Source organism: Mastigoproctus giganteus, chromosome 3 (assembly GCF_048544385.1).
Source record: "Mastigoproctus giganteus isolate SK-2022 chromosome 3, ASM4854438v1, whole genome shotgun sequence".
Lineage (NCBI taxonomy): Eukaryota > Metazoa > Arthropoda > Arachnida > Uropygi > Thelyphonidae > Mastigoproctus > Mastigoproctus giganteus.
Window position 1 is genome coordinate 41953111 of NC_143577.1, and position 12142 is coordinate 41965252.

The 12142-nt window shown below is 37.8% G+C and overlaps 1 protein-coding gene across 1 annotated transcript in view; it reads right to left on the minus strand.

Moving 5' to 3' along the window:
* Positions 1-12142, minus strand: part of LOC150087903 (hemicentin-1-like) — a 1496027-nt gene that overhangs the window by 999982 nt on the left and 483903 nt on the right. Inside the window, exon 30 of the mRNA XM_090369959.1 lies at positions 3318-3602. Coding sequence (XP_090226085.1) covers positions 3318-3602 — 285 coding nt within the window. The remainder of the gene's footprint in view (positions 1-3317; positions 3603-12142) is intronic.

Here is a 12142-nt window from a genome sequence, read left to right on the forward strand (position 1 = left end):
CAGACGGACTGCAAGAGTAGCTCATGGTGTATTGTCGATGATATATAGGAATTTTTCTAGCAGGGATAAGGAGGTGATTATTCCCTTGTATAAGGCAATGGTCAGGCCACACCTAGAGTACTGTATACAGGTCTGGAGGCCTCATTTCAAGAAGGATGTAGAGCTACTGGAACGAGTACAGAGAACGGCAACAAGATTAGTGAATGGAACAAAGGGGTGCTCTTACGAAGAAACGCTTAAGTTTTGCAAATTACAGTTTCTGGAGACTAGGCACCAGCAAGGTGATCTGATAGAGGTGTATAAAGCCTTGAATAGTTTGAGCATGCTCAATGCTGATGGGATTCTTCCTCTTGCTCAGAATAATCACCTGAGAGGGCATAAATTCAAATTGAGGAAAGACAGATGTAGGAGAGACGTGCGGAAATTTGCCTTTAGCCAGCGGGTGGTTGGTTGGTGGAACAGACTTCCATCGCTTGTCGTGGAAGTTGATAGCCTAAATAAGTTTAAGGCTCAGCTGGACAGGTATTTCGAACGAACAGAGGGGTGAAGTGGTTATTTTTTATTTATTTTTTTTTTTATTTTTTTTTTTTTTTGGCTGATGCTGCATAAGCTTGCTTTCTTGCATCAAATGCCTCTACTAATGCTAATGCATCCATTTTGCCTCACAGTGTGAACACGTCCGTAAGCTGTCCTTGCAAGGATGTGTTCAGCTTGTTTAACAGAGAAAAAATATTTGCCAGGTATGCAAGCTTGGCTAGCCAATCATTGTCAGACAAGAAATCATGGAACCTTGAATTTTTTTTGCTGCTGGAAGAATAACTTGACTTCTTGGCGCAGGTAGAACAATCGGGTTAGTACTCTGCCCCTTGACAGCCATCTCACCTCAGCGTGAAGAACAACATGAGTATGCTGAGAGCCCATTTCTTCACAAAGTGTTTCAAATATTCGAGAATATTTGAAACACTTGCTTTGTGGCGAATTTCATTTACAATTTTAATTACATCAGAGAGTACTTCGTGCAGTTCTGGAGATAATCTTTTCGCCACAAGTTGCTCATGATGTATAATACAATGAGTAAACAAGATGTCTGGATGTTCAACATCTTTCACTTTTGCAACAACTCCTGAATGATGTCCAATCATGTTTGCAGCACTGTCTGTGCATATCCCAACACATTTCTTCCATTCAATACTGTGTTTCAGGAAATAACCATTAAGTGCATTGAAAATTTCAGAGCCGGTTGTTCTACCCAACAAGATTAGCAAGCAGAAGGGGTTCTTCCTTTAATTCTCCTTCGAAATCAAACCTCATAAAACAAAGAAGAACTGCCTCATTAGTTATGCCTGTTGATTCGTCAAGTTGAATTGAATAAAATGTAGAATTTTTCACAAGTGCAATCACTTGATTTTCAATATCTTTTGCCATGTCTTCAATTCTGCGCTTCACAGTGTTAGTGGACATAGGAATTCCTTCAGTTTCTGGACAGCCTGTTTACCCAAAACCTTTTCACAGGCTTGTAACAAGCAAGGCTTAATTAATTCTCCTCTAATCGTATACAGCTTTTTACATATCGCGATTTGAAGTGCTATCAAATAAGAAGATTTTACTAAGGACCTATCTTCAGCAATCATTGTTGCTAATGATTTTTTTTGCTTTTGCAAATTTTCACGCATCCTTTGGAAGTATTCAACTAGCTTTTTAGCTAAATCTGGGTGTTTTGACTGCAAGTGCCTGCCGAGTTTCAAAGGTTTCATGCCATCATTGGATAAACTCTCAGAACATATAATACAAAGCGGCCATGGATCCAGTTTACTTCCAGGTTCCAAACTTCAAGTAGTCCGCATCATATTTTCTTAAAACTCTGAACTTTTTCTTCTCTCCATCTCCAATTCTAATGTCCTTCCTGATGATGCCTTGCTGTGGCTGCGGAAGCTCTGATGCATTAACCAACTCAAGACAACGCAATGTATTACCTAAGAAGCGCAAAATGCTTGCTTGCTTTTTCTCACTCATTGGGGTTATTTTATTTGAATCTAAAACCAAACAAGAAATAAGATAGTTATCAAACTTTAAGCTCTTTGATGCCATTAAATATCACACTGTGCACAGTTAAAATAAAAACATCAGTGATCACTTACCTAAGAAGAGTATCGTATTGAATAAACACCAGTATAGCATTGATGAAAATTCGCTTCTTGAATAGAAGCGAAAGTCTTGCGAACTGTGCCATGCCCAGGCTAGGCCATCGATAAGAAATAGAAATAGCTTTCTATATTTTTTACAATAAAAGCATCGCTAATACTGGATATTGCACTGGGCCTTTTATAAACATGCAACGTAATAAGGCTAAAATTGCAAACGTAATAAGTTATAGCATTAGTATAGCATTGACAAAAATTCGCTTCTTGAATAGAAGCGAAAGTCTTGCGAACTGTGCCGTGCCCAGACTAGGCCATCGATAAGAAATAGAAATAGCTTTCTATATTTTTTACAATAAAAGCATCGCTAATACCGGATATTGCACTGGGTCTTCTATAAACATGCAACGTAATAAGGCAAAAAAGTAGAATCAGAATATAATTAAACATTTTAATAAACACAAAAATTGCAAATATATTCAAATTACTCTGCGGACCACCAAAATTCTCTCGCAGACCACTATTTGCTGATCACTGATATAGAGGTCCAGCTGTATATGGTAAAAAAAACACTACTATAAGCTACTGTTAGACTAAAATGATGAAAACTGAGAATATGTAACTCGTAACATCAATACTCGAGACTGCTGAAACAATACAGAAAGCAAAACTTAAACCTTTGTTTCAGATTTATAAGGCATATTAGCTATTCTAATCTCATAAAAAATGAATAAATAAATAAATGTGCGTTTATACTTCAGGACAATCACAGAGGTCAGAGGAATGAATGATTACAGTAACTGTTTGAAGGATGGCATAACAGTGCACCAAAGACAAAGCTGTAGATAATTGAGGATATATGTACATATGTTGAATAAAGGATACTGTTATGGAATGTATACATCATCAAATGTTTATTAACCAAGCATTAGGTTAATGTTAAATCTGATGTATATTAACCTAATGATCATACTGAATTCAGCTATTACTATAAAATTTATTTTTTCCCATAACATGCTGGGAATATGATTGTTAATCAAATGTAATAACCTAGATCTTGTTCTAAAAATCCTTCAGTCCTATACATGCTATTACACGATCAAACTTTTTTGATCACCATGCACAAAATTGTTTTGCTTGTAAAAAAAATTATACATAACACAAGAAAGCAATACTCACCTTGAACATCTACTTTTATGTCCTGTTCTATTACACCAATTTCGTTTCCAGCTACACAAGTGTATTTTCCTGTATCTTTCAGACCTACACTTAAGATTCTTAACTTCTTACCCTGATCATATAATGCAATATTAGACAGAAGTATAGGCATTATGAGATCACCATTTTTCAGCCATGTAATAACAGGTTCTGGATTACCAAATACCGGGCAATAGAGTTCAACAAAACTGCCTTCTTTTACTTTATAATCTGTAGTTAATTTGCTGACATCAACCCTTGGAGGAACTACAATAAATAATTCAAAATATTGATTAGCTTTTACAAGTTATACCCCTACTTTATTTTCACTTAGGAGTACTTTAAGGTTTTATATTTTCAAAAGCACCAATGATATATTCAATACACCATGTCAAAAAAAAATGTAAATAAATGCAAGACAAACTGTTTTTACAGTAAGGAATAACTAAACATACCAATAAAGATCATTACATTCGACCCTGGAGAGATTGTGCAAGGCTCAAGGGGTAGAATTGTTTCAGCCTGTTTGTGCTTGTTGACAGGAGCGACTGCTTCTACAGGGATGGGATACACTTAAATAGCATAGGTGCAAGAATATTTGTGGATGCTATTGAGGCAGTGTTAGGTGAGTCGGAAAACTGCTAGCATGGGGGTGATGCACAGATTAAAAGGTTAACAGGGCCACAGGCAGAGGCAAAAGTAATTCTTGCATTGCTTCTATTAGAATGGGCAGCAGACTGGAAAGCAAGGTAATGGAGATTTCCAGGACTGCTGGGAGTCATAGTGGAACAAGTAAATACATGGGCTGTGTTAGAGTAACTAAGAGTAGAAACAGGTGCATGTATACTTGCATGTACACCAATGCTAGGAGTATAGTTAATAAATTTGATGAGCTTGAATTGCTAATCAATACATCAAAGGCAGATATTACTGGGATATCAAAGGCCTGGTGTCACACAGGTATAAGAAGTGCAGAATTGGAATTTGGGGAGTATATGAAGTATATGAAGGATAGACAGAATAGGAAGGGAGGAGGGGTTATGCTGTTAGTCAAGAAACACATAAAATCTAAGGAAGTACATCCAATTGATGTTGGTGGACAATGCAGTGTTGAGTCTGTTTGGTGTGAAATAAGCATGGGAAAGGAAAAATGAGAGTAGGTGTGTGTTATAGGCCTAATGAATATGATGAGTATAATGAGAAATTGTGCAGTAAAATAGAGTGGGCCTGTAAATCAGAATGTCTTATAATGGGAGATCTTAACTTTCCAGATATTGACTGGAATGTGTGGATTGGTCACTCGCACACTAGCAAGATTTTTGTGGATTTATTGGATGACTGTTTTCTACAGCAACATGTTCGAGAGACAACCAGAGGGAGTAATACCCTTGATAGGATTATCAGTAGTGATTCTTTATGCATTAAGAATCTGCAGATAAGGGAACCACTGGGCGACCACAGTGTATTGAGGTGGGAATAATTTAAAGATGTAACTACCATCAGGCTAAAGGGAAGGGCTTTTGCTTTCGTAAAGGTGACTACAGAGGCCTCAGACAGTTTTTAAATTCTGTACAGTGGGATCAACTAATGATGTTACCAACAGTGAATTCTAAATGGGAAGCCTTCAGGGCCTTAATTTTGGAGGCTACTAGATGGTAGTACACTCAGGGAAGTGGAAAGTGAAAAAGACATGGGGGTAATTGTGCAGCCAAATATTAAGTTCGCTGAGAAGTGCAGATGGGCTGCCAGGGCAGATCATGGAGTCTTGTCAATGATATATAGGAATTTTGCTAGCAGGGTCAGGGAGGTGATAATCCCATTATACAAGTCAATGGCCAGGCCAGGCCAGGCCACACCTAGAGTACTGTGTACAGGTCTGGAGGCCTCATTTTAGAAAGGATGTAGAGTTGCTAGAATGAGTACAAAGAAGGGCAACAAGATTGGTGAAGGGAACAAAGGGGTGCTCTTACCAAGAAAGGCTTATATTCTGTAAATTGCAGCCCCTGAAGAGTAGGCACCTGTGAGGTAATCTGATTGAGGTGTATAAGGCCGTGAATGGGTTGAGCAAGCTGAATGCTGATGAGATTCTTCGTCTTGCTCGGACTAAGTACCTGAGGGAGCACAGTTTCAAATTGAGGAAAGATTGTTATATATAATATAGAATTGTTATATAGAATAGATGTGTGGAAATTTGCCTTTAGTCAGTGGGTAGTTGATTGAGGGAACAGGCTTCCATCTTTTGTTGTGGAAGCTAATAGCCTAAATAAATTTAAGGCTGAGCTGGACAGCCTTAAATTTATTTATTACCTCACAGGTGCCTACTCTTCAGGGGCTGCATTTGGAATGAATGGAGGGATGAAATGGGAGGATTTTTTTTTTTTTGACTGATGCTGCATAAGCTTGCTTTCTTGCATCGTATGCCTCTACTAATGCTAATTCTGTAACTATCTTTCCATAAATGACTGGAAGCGAATAAGTAATAATTAAATTGATACATGTATTGTCACAGAGGGGGTGGGGGGGATAGAGAGAGAGAGAGAGAAAAAAAAAGAGAAAGAAGTAAACTTAATTGCAGAGAATATAAAATTAAATACTGCAAATTTTAAAACATTGAATATTACAGCAAAAATAAATTTATTTTGAAATAAAGATCAGTCCGGGGATTTTAAATGCCAAAACAGATTTTAATAATTCCTTAGAAAAGAACAGTAGTATGGAATTATTTTATTAGTATTAGTAATGGCCGCATGGTGCAAGAAAGCCTATGGCTTATGCTGCACCGGCCAAAAAAAAAAACCGAATAAAACAAGGATAGAAAAAGAAAAAAAAATAAAATAAAATAATAATAATAATAATTAATAAAAGAAAAGGAAATTAAACCTATCATCCTATACCCTTCCCTCACCCAAAGGTACTATCCAGATGACCTTTGAATTTTCCCAAACTGTCAGCCTCTACCACCCATGTAGGCAACTTATTCCAGTAATTTATAACTCGCTAGCTAAAATAAAACTTCCTGCAGTCCAATCTAAACATTTTCCCCTCCCCCCATAACTTGAATTTATGTTCTCTAGTTCTAGCATCATTTATAATCTTGAAAATTTCGTCCTCATTCATTTTACTGATGCCTCTCAGAGCCTTAAACACCTCAATCAAATCTCCTCTAAGGTGTCTAGTTTCCAAACTCTGTAACCCACATATTCGAAGTCTTTCTTCATAAGGACGCCCTCTTGTCGATCTCACCAGGCGAGTTACCCGTCTTTGCACCCTTTCAAGAAGCTTGATGTCTTTCTTTAGGTGCAGTCTCCATACTTGAACACAGTATTCCAAGTGTGGTCTAACAAAAGCCTTATATAATGGGATTATCATGTCCTTGTCTCTACTTGCAAAAGTTTGATAGATCATCGATAGGACACCATGGGTCTTCCTTGCAACCTGTTTACAATGCTCAGAGAATTTCATGTCTGACCGTATCATAACACCCAAGTCCCTTTCCTCCAGTACTGGGTTTAGTTGAACTCCACCAAGTGAATAAGTTATTTTGGGATTACTGTTTCCCAGGTGTAATACCTTACACTTTGTTGGATTAAAGCATAGCTGCCATTTTTCTGACCATTCCTGAAGCCTATCTAGGTCTGTTTGAAGAAGCTCAGCTTGACAGTGATCATTAACTACTCTACCAATTTTAACATCATCTGCAAATTTAGACATCACGCCCTCTATCCCTTCATCGATGTCGTTTATGAAAATCAAAAACAAATGTGGTCCTAATACTGATCCTTGGGGAACCCCACTTCTTACATCAATCCAATCTGAGGAATAGCCATTTATTGCAACCCTCTGCCTCCTGCCCTGAAGCCATCCTGCTATCCATCTAAGGATTTTCCCAGTGATTCCAACCTGTTCCAGTTATAAAGCAACCGTTCATGTGGGATTGAGTCAAAAGCTTTCTGAAATCTAAATAAACAATGTCGATTTTATTCCCCAAATCCAGCTCGTGAGTGACCTTTTGCCGACCGGGCTAGCTGGGTGGGTATGGTGCCTGCCTGGCAACCCAAAGGTCGTGGGTTCGTATCCCACCTTGGGTTTGGATCAGAGTAGTGCGAAAAACTCTGGGAGGTGCATTATGGCCACAGAAGCCGATGCACCAACAACTAACAAAAAAAAAAAAAAAAGTGACCCCTTCAAAATAGCGAACCAGATTTGTTAAACATGATTTTCCCTTTACAAAACCATGCTGAGTATCCTTGAGAATTTCAATTCGATCCAAATGATCCTGAATTCCACCCTTGATCATTGCCTCCATGATTTTCCCTACCACTGAAGTCAGACTGACAGGTCGATAATTTCCCACTTCACTCTTAGAGCCACCCTTATGTATGGGAGATACATTGGCACTTTTCCAATCCAACGGAATCTCCCCAGAGTCTAGTGATGCTCGCATAATTAGCCTCAGTAGTTCAATGCACTCACTTGCTGCCTCCCTTAAGATTATAGGGTATATTCCATCAACTCCAGGAGCCTTACTGGCCTTTAGGCTCGAAAGTTTTTTCATTACATAATCTTGCGAAATTTCAATATCATTAATTTCATATTTTTCAGCTTCGCTCCCACAATTTCCCATTGCCACAAAAGGTTTTTCATTTGTAAATATCGATGCAAAATAACTGTTGAGTTCATCTGCAACAGCAGCTGGTGTATTTAATACTATCCCCTTTCCCTTACGTAAAGGTCCAATCTGGTTTGTCCTGCTCTTCTTGGCATTTATATATGTGAAGAATTCCTTATCTCCCCCTCTTTGCTCTGTTTGCTAGTGATTTCTCATAAACTGCCTTTGCCTGCCGAACCTTTTCTGTGGCTCTAAGGTAAATATTCTTAGGTAACAACAAAAGAAAAGAAATCAAGCGCATTCACTCATTTGATTTTTATACTAACAGTATCAATTATCCTGAACTACTTCTTGATAAGCTAAATAAATCATCTACATCCACATTACTTTCACATATAAAGTTTTTATAATTAAAGGATTGGATACCAGTGGCCTCGCTAATACTAAATGAGAGCTGATTGATTTTATGATAACTGAAAAGGGACAAGAAGTGAAGTGATCTTCTGCTGGGCAGCAGGAACTGATGTAATCTAATCAGTTATACTTAAGGATGCAACAAAAGAGTTTATCATATCTTTAGATATTGTTATAGATATTATTCTATAGTATCCTTGTATTCAGGTGAAATTGAGGTGAGAGTATACTTGTATTCAGGTGAAATTGAGGTGAGAGTATACTTGTATTCAGGTGAAAATGTAGATGTGCAAAAATATCCTATTCACAAAGGTAACTCAAAAGATGAAATGTATAACTGCAGATGTTTATGTTTGACTTGTGCACAGAGGAAGGTTATGAAGTCCTTAGTTAAGGATTAAATACAGGATCATCTGGAAAGAAATAGAATTAAGAGAATTACAGAATGGCTTTGTTAAGGGGAGATTGTGTTTGGCTAATCTGATCACCTACTATGTGGTTGGATGCAAAGAATAATTTTGATGTAATTTACTTAGATTTCAGTAAAGTTTTTCATATAGTTCCACAGAAATTATTGCTGTATAAAATGGAATAACACAGCATTGGAAGAAGTTACTACTATGGATAAAGAGATTGCTGAGATCTCTTCATAGATTATTGCCACAAGTGGGTCCAACAAGGTTTGTTGCTGGACTACTTACTATTTCTAAATATTTAATAATAATATTTTGTGTTCTCTTTCTGTATTCTGATAGCAGTGAGCTCTATGGCAAGATTTTTTGTGGAATTAAAAAATTTGTAAAAATGAAAACTTTGTGCACATTTTCTTTAAATATTAATTTGTTCTTATTTTGAATGAAATTATTGCCTAAAATCTGGAAGTTTTATAAAAATTGTGAAAAATCACAAAAAATGTGGAAAAAAAAATTAATGCCTTTTTTTTTTTTTTTTTTTTTTTTTTTTTTTTATAGGGCTTTTTTTTTTTTTTTTTTTGTAGTTGTTGGCGCATCAGCTTTTGTGGCCATGATGCACCTCCCAAGGTTTTTGCAGTACTTTGATCCAACCCCGAGGCGGGATTTGAACCCGCGACCTTTAGGTTGCCAGGCAGGTGGCACTTTACCCACCCGGCTAGCCCGGTCAGCTTTTTTTTATGTATCTTCTACATTTATTTATATATTACATGATTCAATTTCATCAATTTCTGCATCTGGATTGTTGAAATTTTTTTTCAATTTTGGCTTGCATAATCCAAACTGGACACCTCAAGCTAATGAATGTGTTCCTCATCCTCTATTCTAAGCTCTTCCTATTTTCTTGATTCCATTTATTACAAAGCGTGTCTACTATTAGCAAGAAACAAAGATAAGAGATGGTCACATGTACTAGTCACGTTAAAGACAATTTGTACATTAATAGATACATTATTTGAAACAACCTTTGAAATATACTCCACTGCATTCACACACGAAAAACATATACAATGTGTGATCAAAAAAAAAGTTCAAGTACTGAACTAATATTTGGGAAATAATGAAGCTTCCTGGCTATTCAGATGGATCTCCTTTGAAGGAGTCTCCTTGATGCTGTATACAACAACTCCAATATTTGGAGCATTCCTGATAGGCTTTTTAGTTCCTGTGTCGCAGTCTGAATAATTTTCTCAATCACTGCAAATATGTGATCTTAGAAAAGACATTAAGCTTGAAAAAAAAAAACACAGTGAGATAAATCTGGTGAGTACAGTATATGTAGGATCAGAATGATAGAGTGCATCACAATAAATTCTTTAATGGAAAACATTCCTCATTCATTGCACAAATAAACATGGTCTCAGTTCTAATCTCAATGATGTCCATTTCCACTTACAATCTGCCACACCTCACGTACTTTTTCTGACAGAATCTCAGTTATCAATTGATTTGATCACTGCTCATCTCAGTTGTACAAATTATTTATTGTATGATTCCTTTCACTTCAGAGGTGGTACTTTTGCATATGTCCATTCACATATTCTGTGTCAGAGATTTAGTAATTTGGAATCTCCTCTTTTCTTTAGAATCTTCTCTGGCTTAAAATCTCTCTACGACATTCTGTCAAATTCATCTGTTGCCTCTATTGTTCTCCCAACTCCACTAATCACTTGGAACTCTTTGACTTCCTCTCTTTGCAATTTTCCTAACAGTGAGGAAATTTTCCTTGGTGATTTTAATGTTCACAACTGCAGCTGGCTTCCATTTTCCAGTCATACGGACCCAGCTGGTCGAGACGCTGAGGCTTTTGCAATTACTAATGACCTCACACAGATTGTTCATTTACCTACCAGAATACTGGACAATTCTAACCAACAGCCAACACACTTAATCTTTTTCCCACAGACAACTCTTCTGAGTACACGTTCAAGGTGAGGGCCCTCTAGCCACCTCAGATCACAACTTGGTGATGGTCTCTTCTCCAATAGAGCCTTTCTCAAAACCATTCCCAACCTCATGTTGTTTGGCATTATAAGAATACAAAATGGGATGATCTGTGTGATTTCTTTTCTTTTCCTTGATTGGATTACTGTTTCAAAACTTCTGATGTCGACATTTGCTCAGATCGTGTCAGTGAAATTATTCTTGTAGGAATGGAATCCTTTATTCCGCACTCCACTTTAAAATCTCGTCCTTTATCTTCACCTTGGCTTTCCAATCAATGTGCTAAGGCTGTTCAAGAGAAGAATGTTGCATATCGTAATTGGCTCATATCCAAATATCCAAGTTCATTTTCTGCCTACACTAAAGCTCACAACAATTGTAAAGCAGTTATTAATCCATCTTATGGTTTGCCAGCTGTTTTTTGTAATTGGTTATCCAGTTTTCTCTCTGGCTGCTCACTGAGGGTGTGCTGGTAGATGGCTCTCCATCTTCTAACTTCTCCACTAATGCTGGTGTCCCCCAGGGTTCAGTTCCTTCCCCCACTCTTTTCCTCTTATACAGGGTGTTTCAGTTAAACGTTTCAGAACTTCTAAGAGGGGTAGGGTACATCCTGACAACTCGAAATCATATAGCAATGTGGGGTCGGAAATGCTTTCCTGAAGCGGTGTTGTACACAGAAGCACCATAAAGAAAAGAGACCGTAAGTGAGAAATCGTTTTAATAATACATGAAAAGAAGCAAAAGGTACATGGATTAAAGTAAGTGTTCGAAGTTTCTTCCACGGGCTACAATGCACGCCTCACATCTCCGACGCATGGACATCCGAACATTCTGGAATACTCCAGGCGAATTTCGAATTTCTTCGGCAGCTACTGCGATTCTTGCAACCAGCTTCTCAGCATTGTCAACAGGGGTGTCATAAACTAGCAATTTCATATGACCCCAGAAATAAAAATCAAGACATGATAGGTCGGGTGACCGAGCAGGCCAACGCATGGGACCACACGTCCGATCCACTGCTGACCAAATGTGACATCCAGGTAGTTACGAACATCTCCGCTATAATGGGCAGGGGCTCCATCGTGTTGGAACCACATTGTCTGTTGTGTCGATGCAGAAATCTGTTCATCTCTCAAAAGTTGTGGCAATACTTGCTGCAGAAAGATCAAGTAGATAGGTCTGGTTAGACGACACGGTAACAGGTAAGGTCCGATGAGGTGATCTCCCATAATACCGGCCCATACATTGACCGAAAATCGAATCTGTGCTGCACGACATCGTATTGCATGCGGGTTCTCGACCGCCCAGATATGGTCGTTATGCGTGTTGAAAATTCCTTCCCTTGTGAAGGATGCCTCATCGGAAAACAA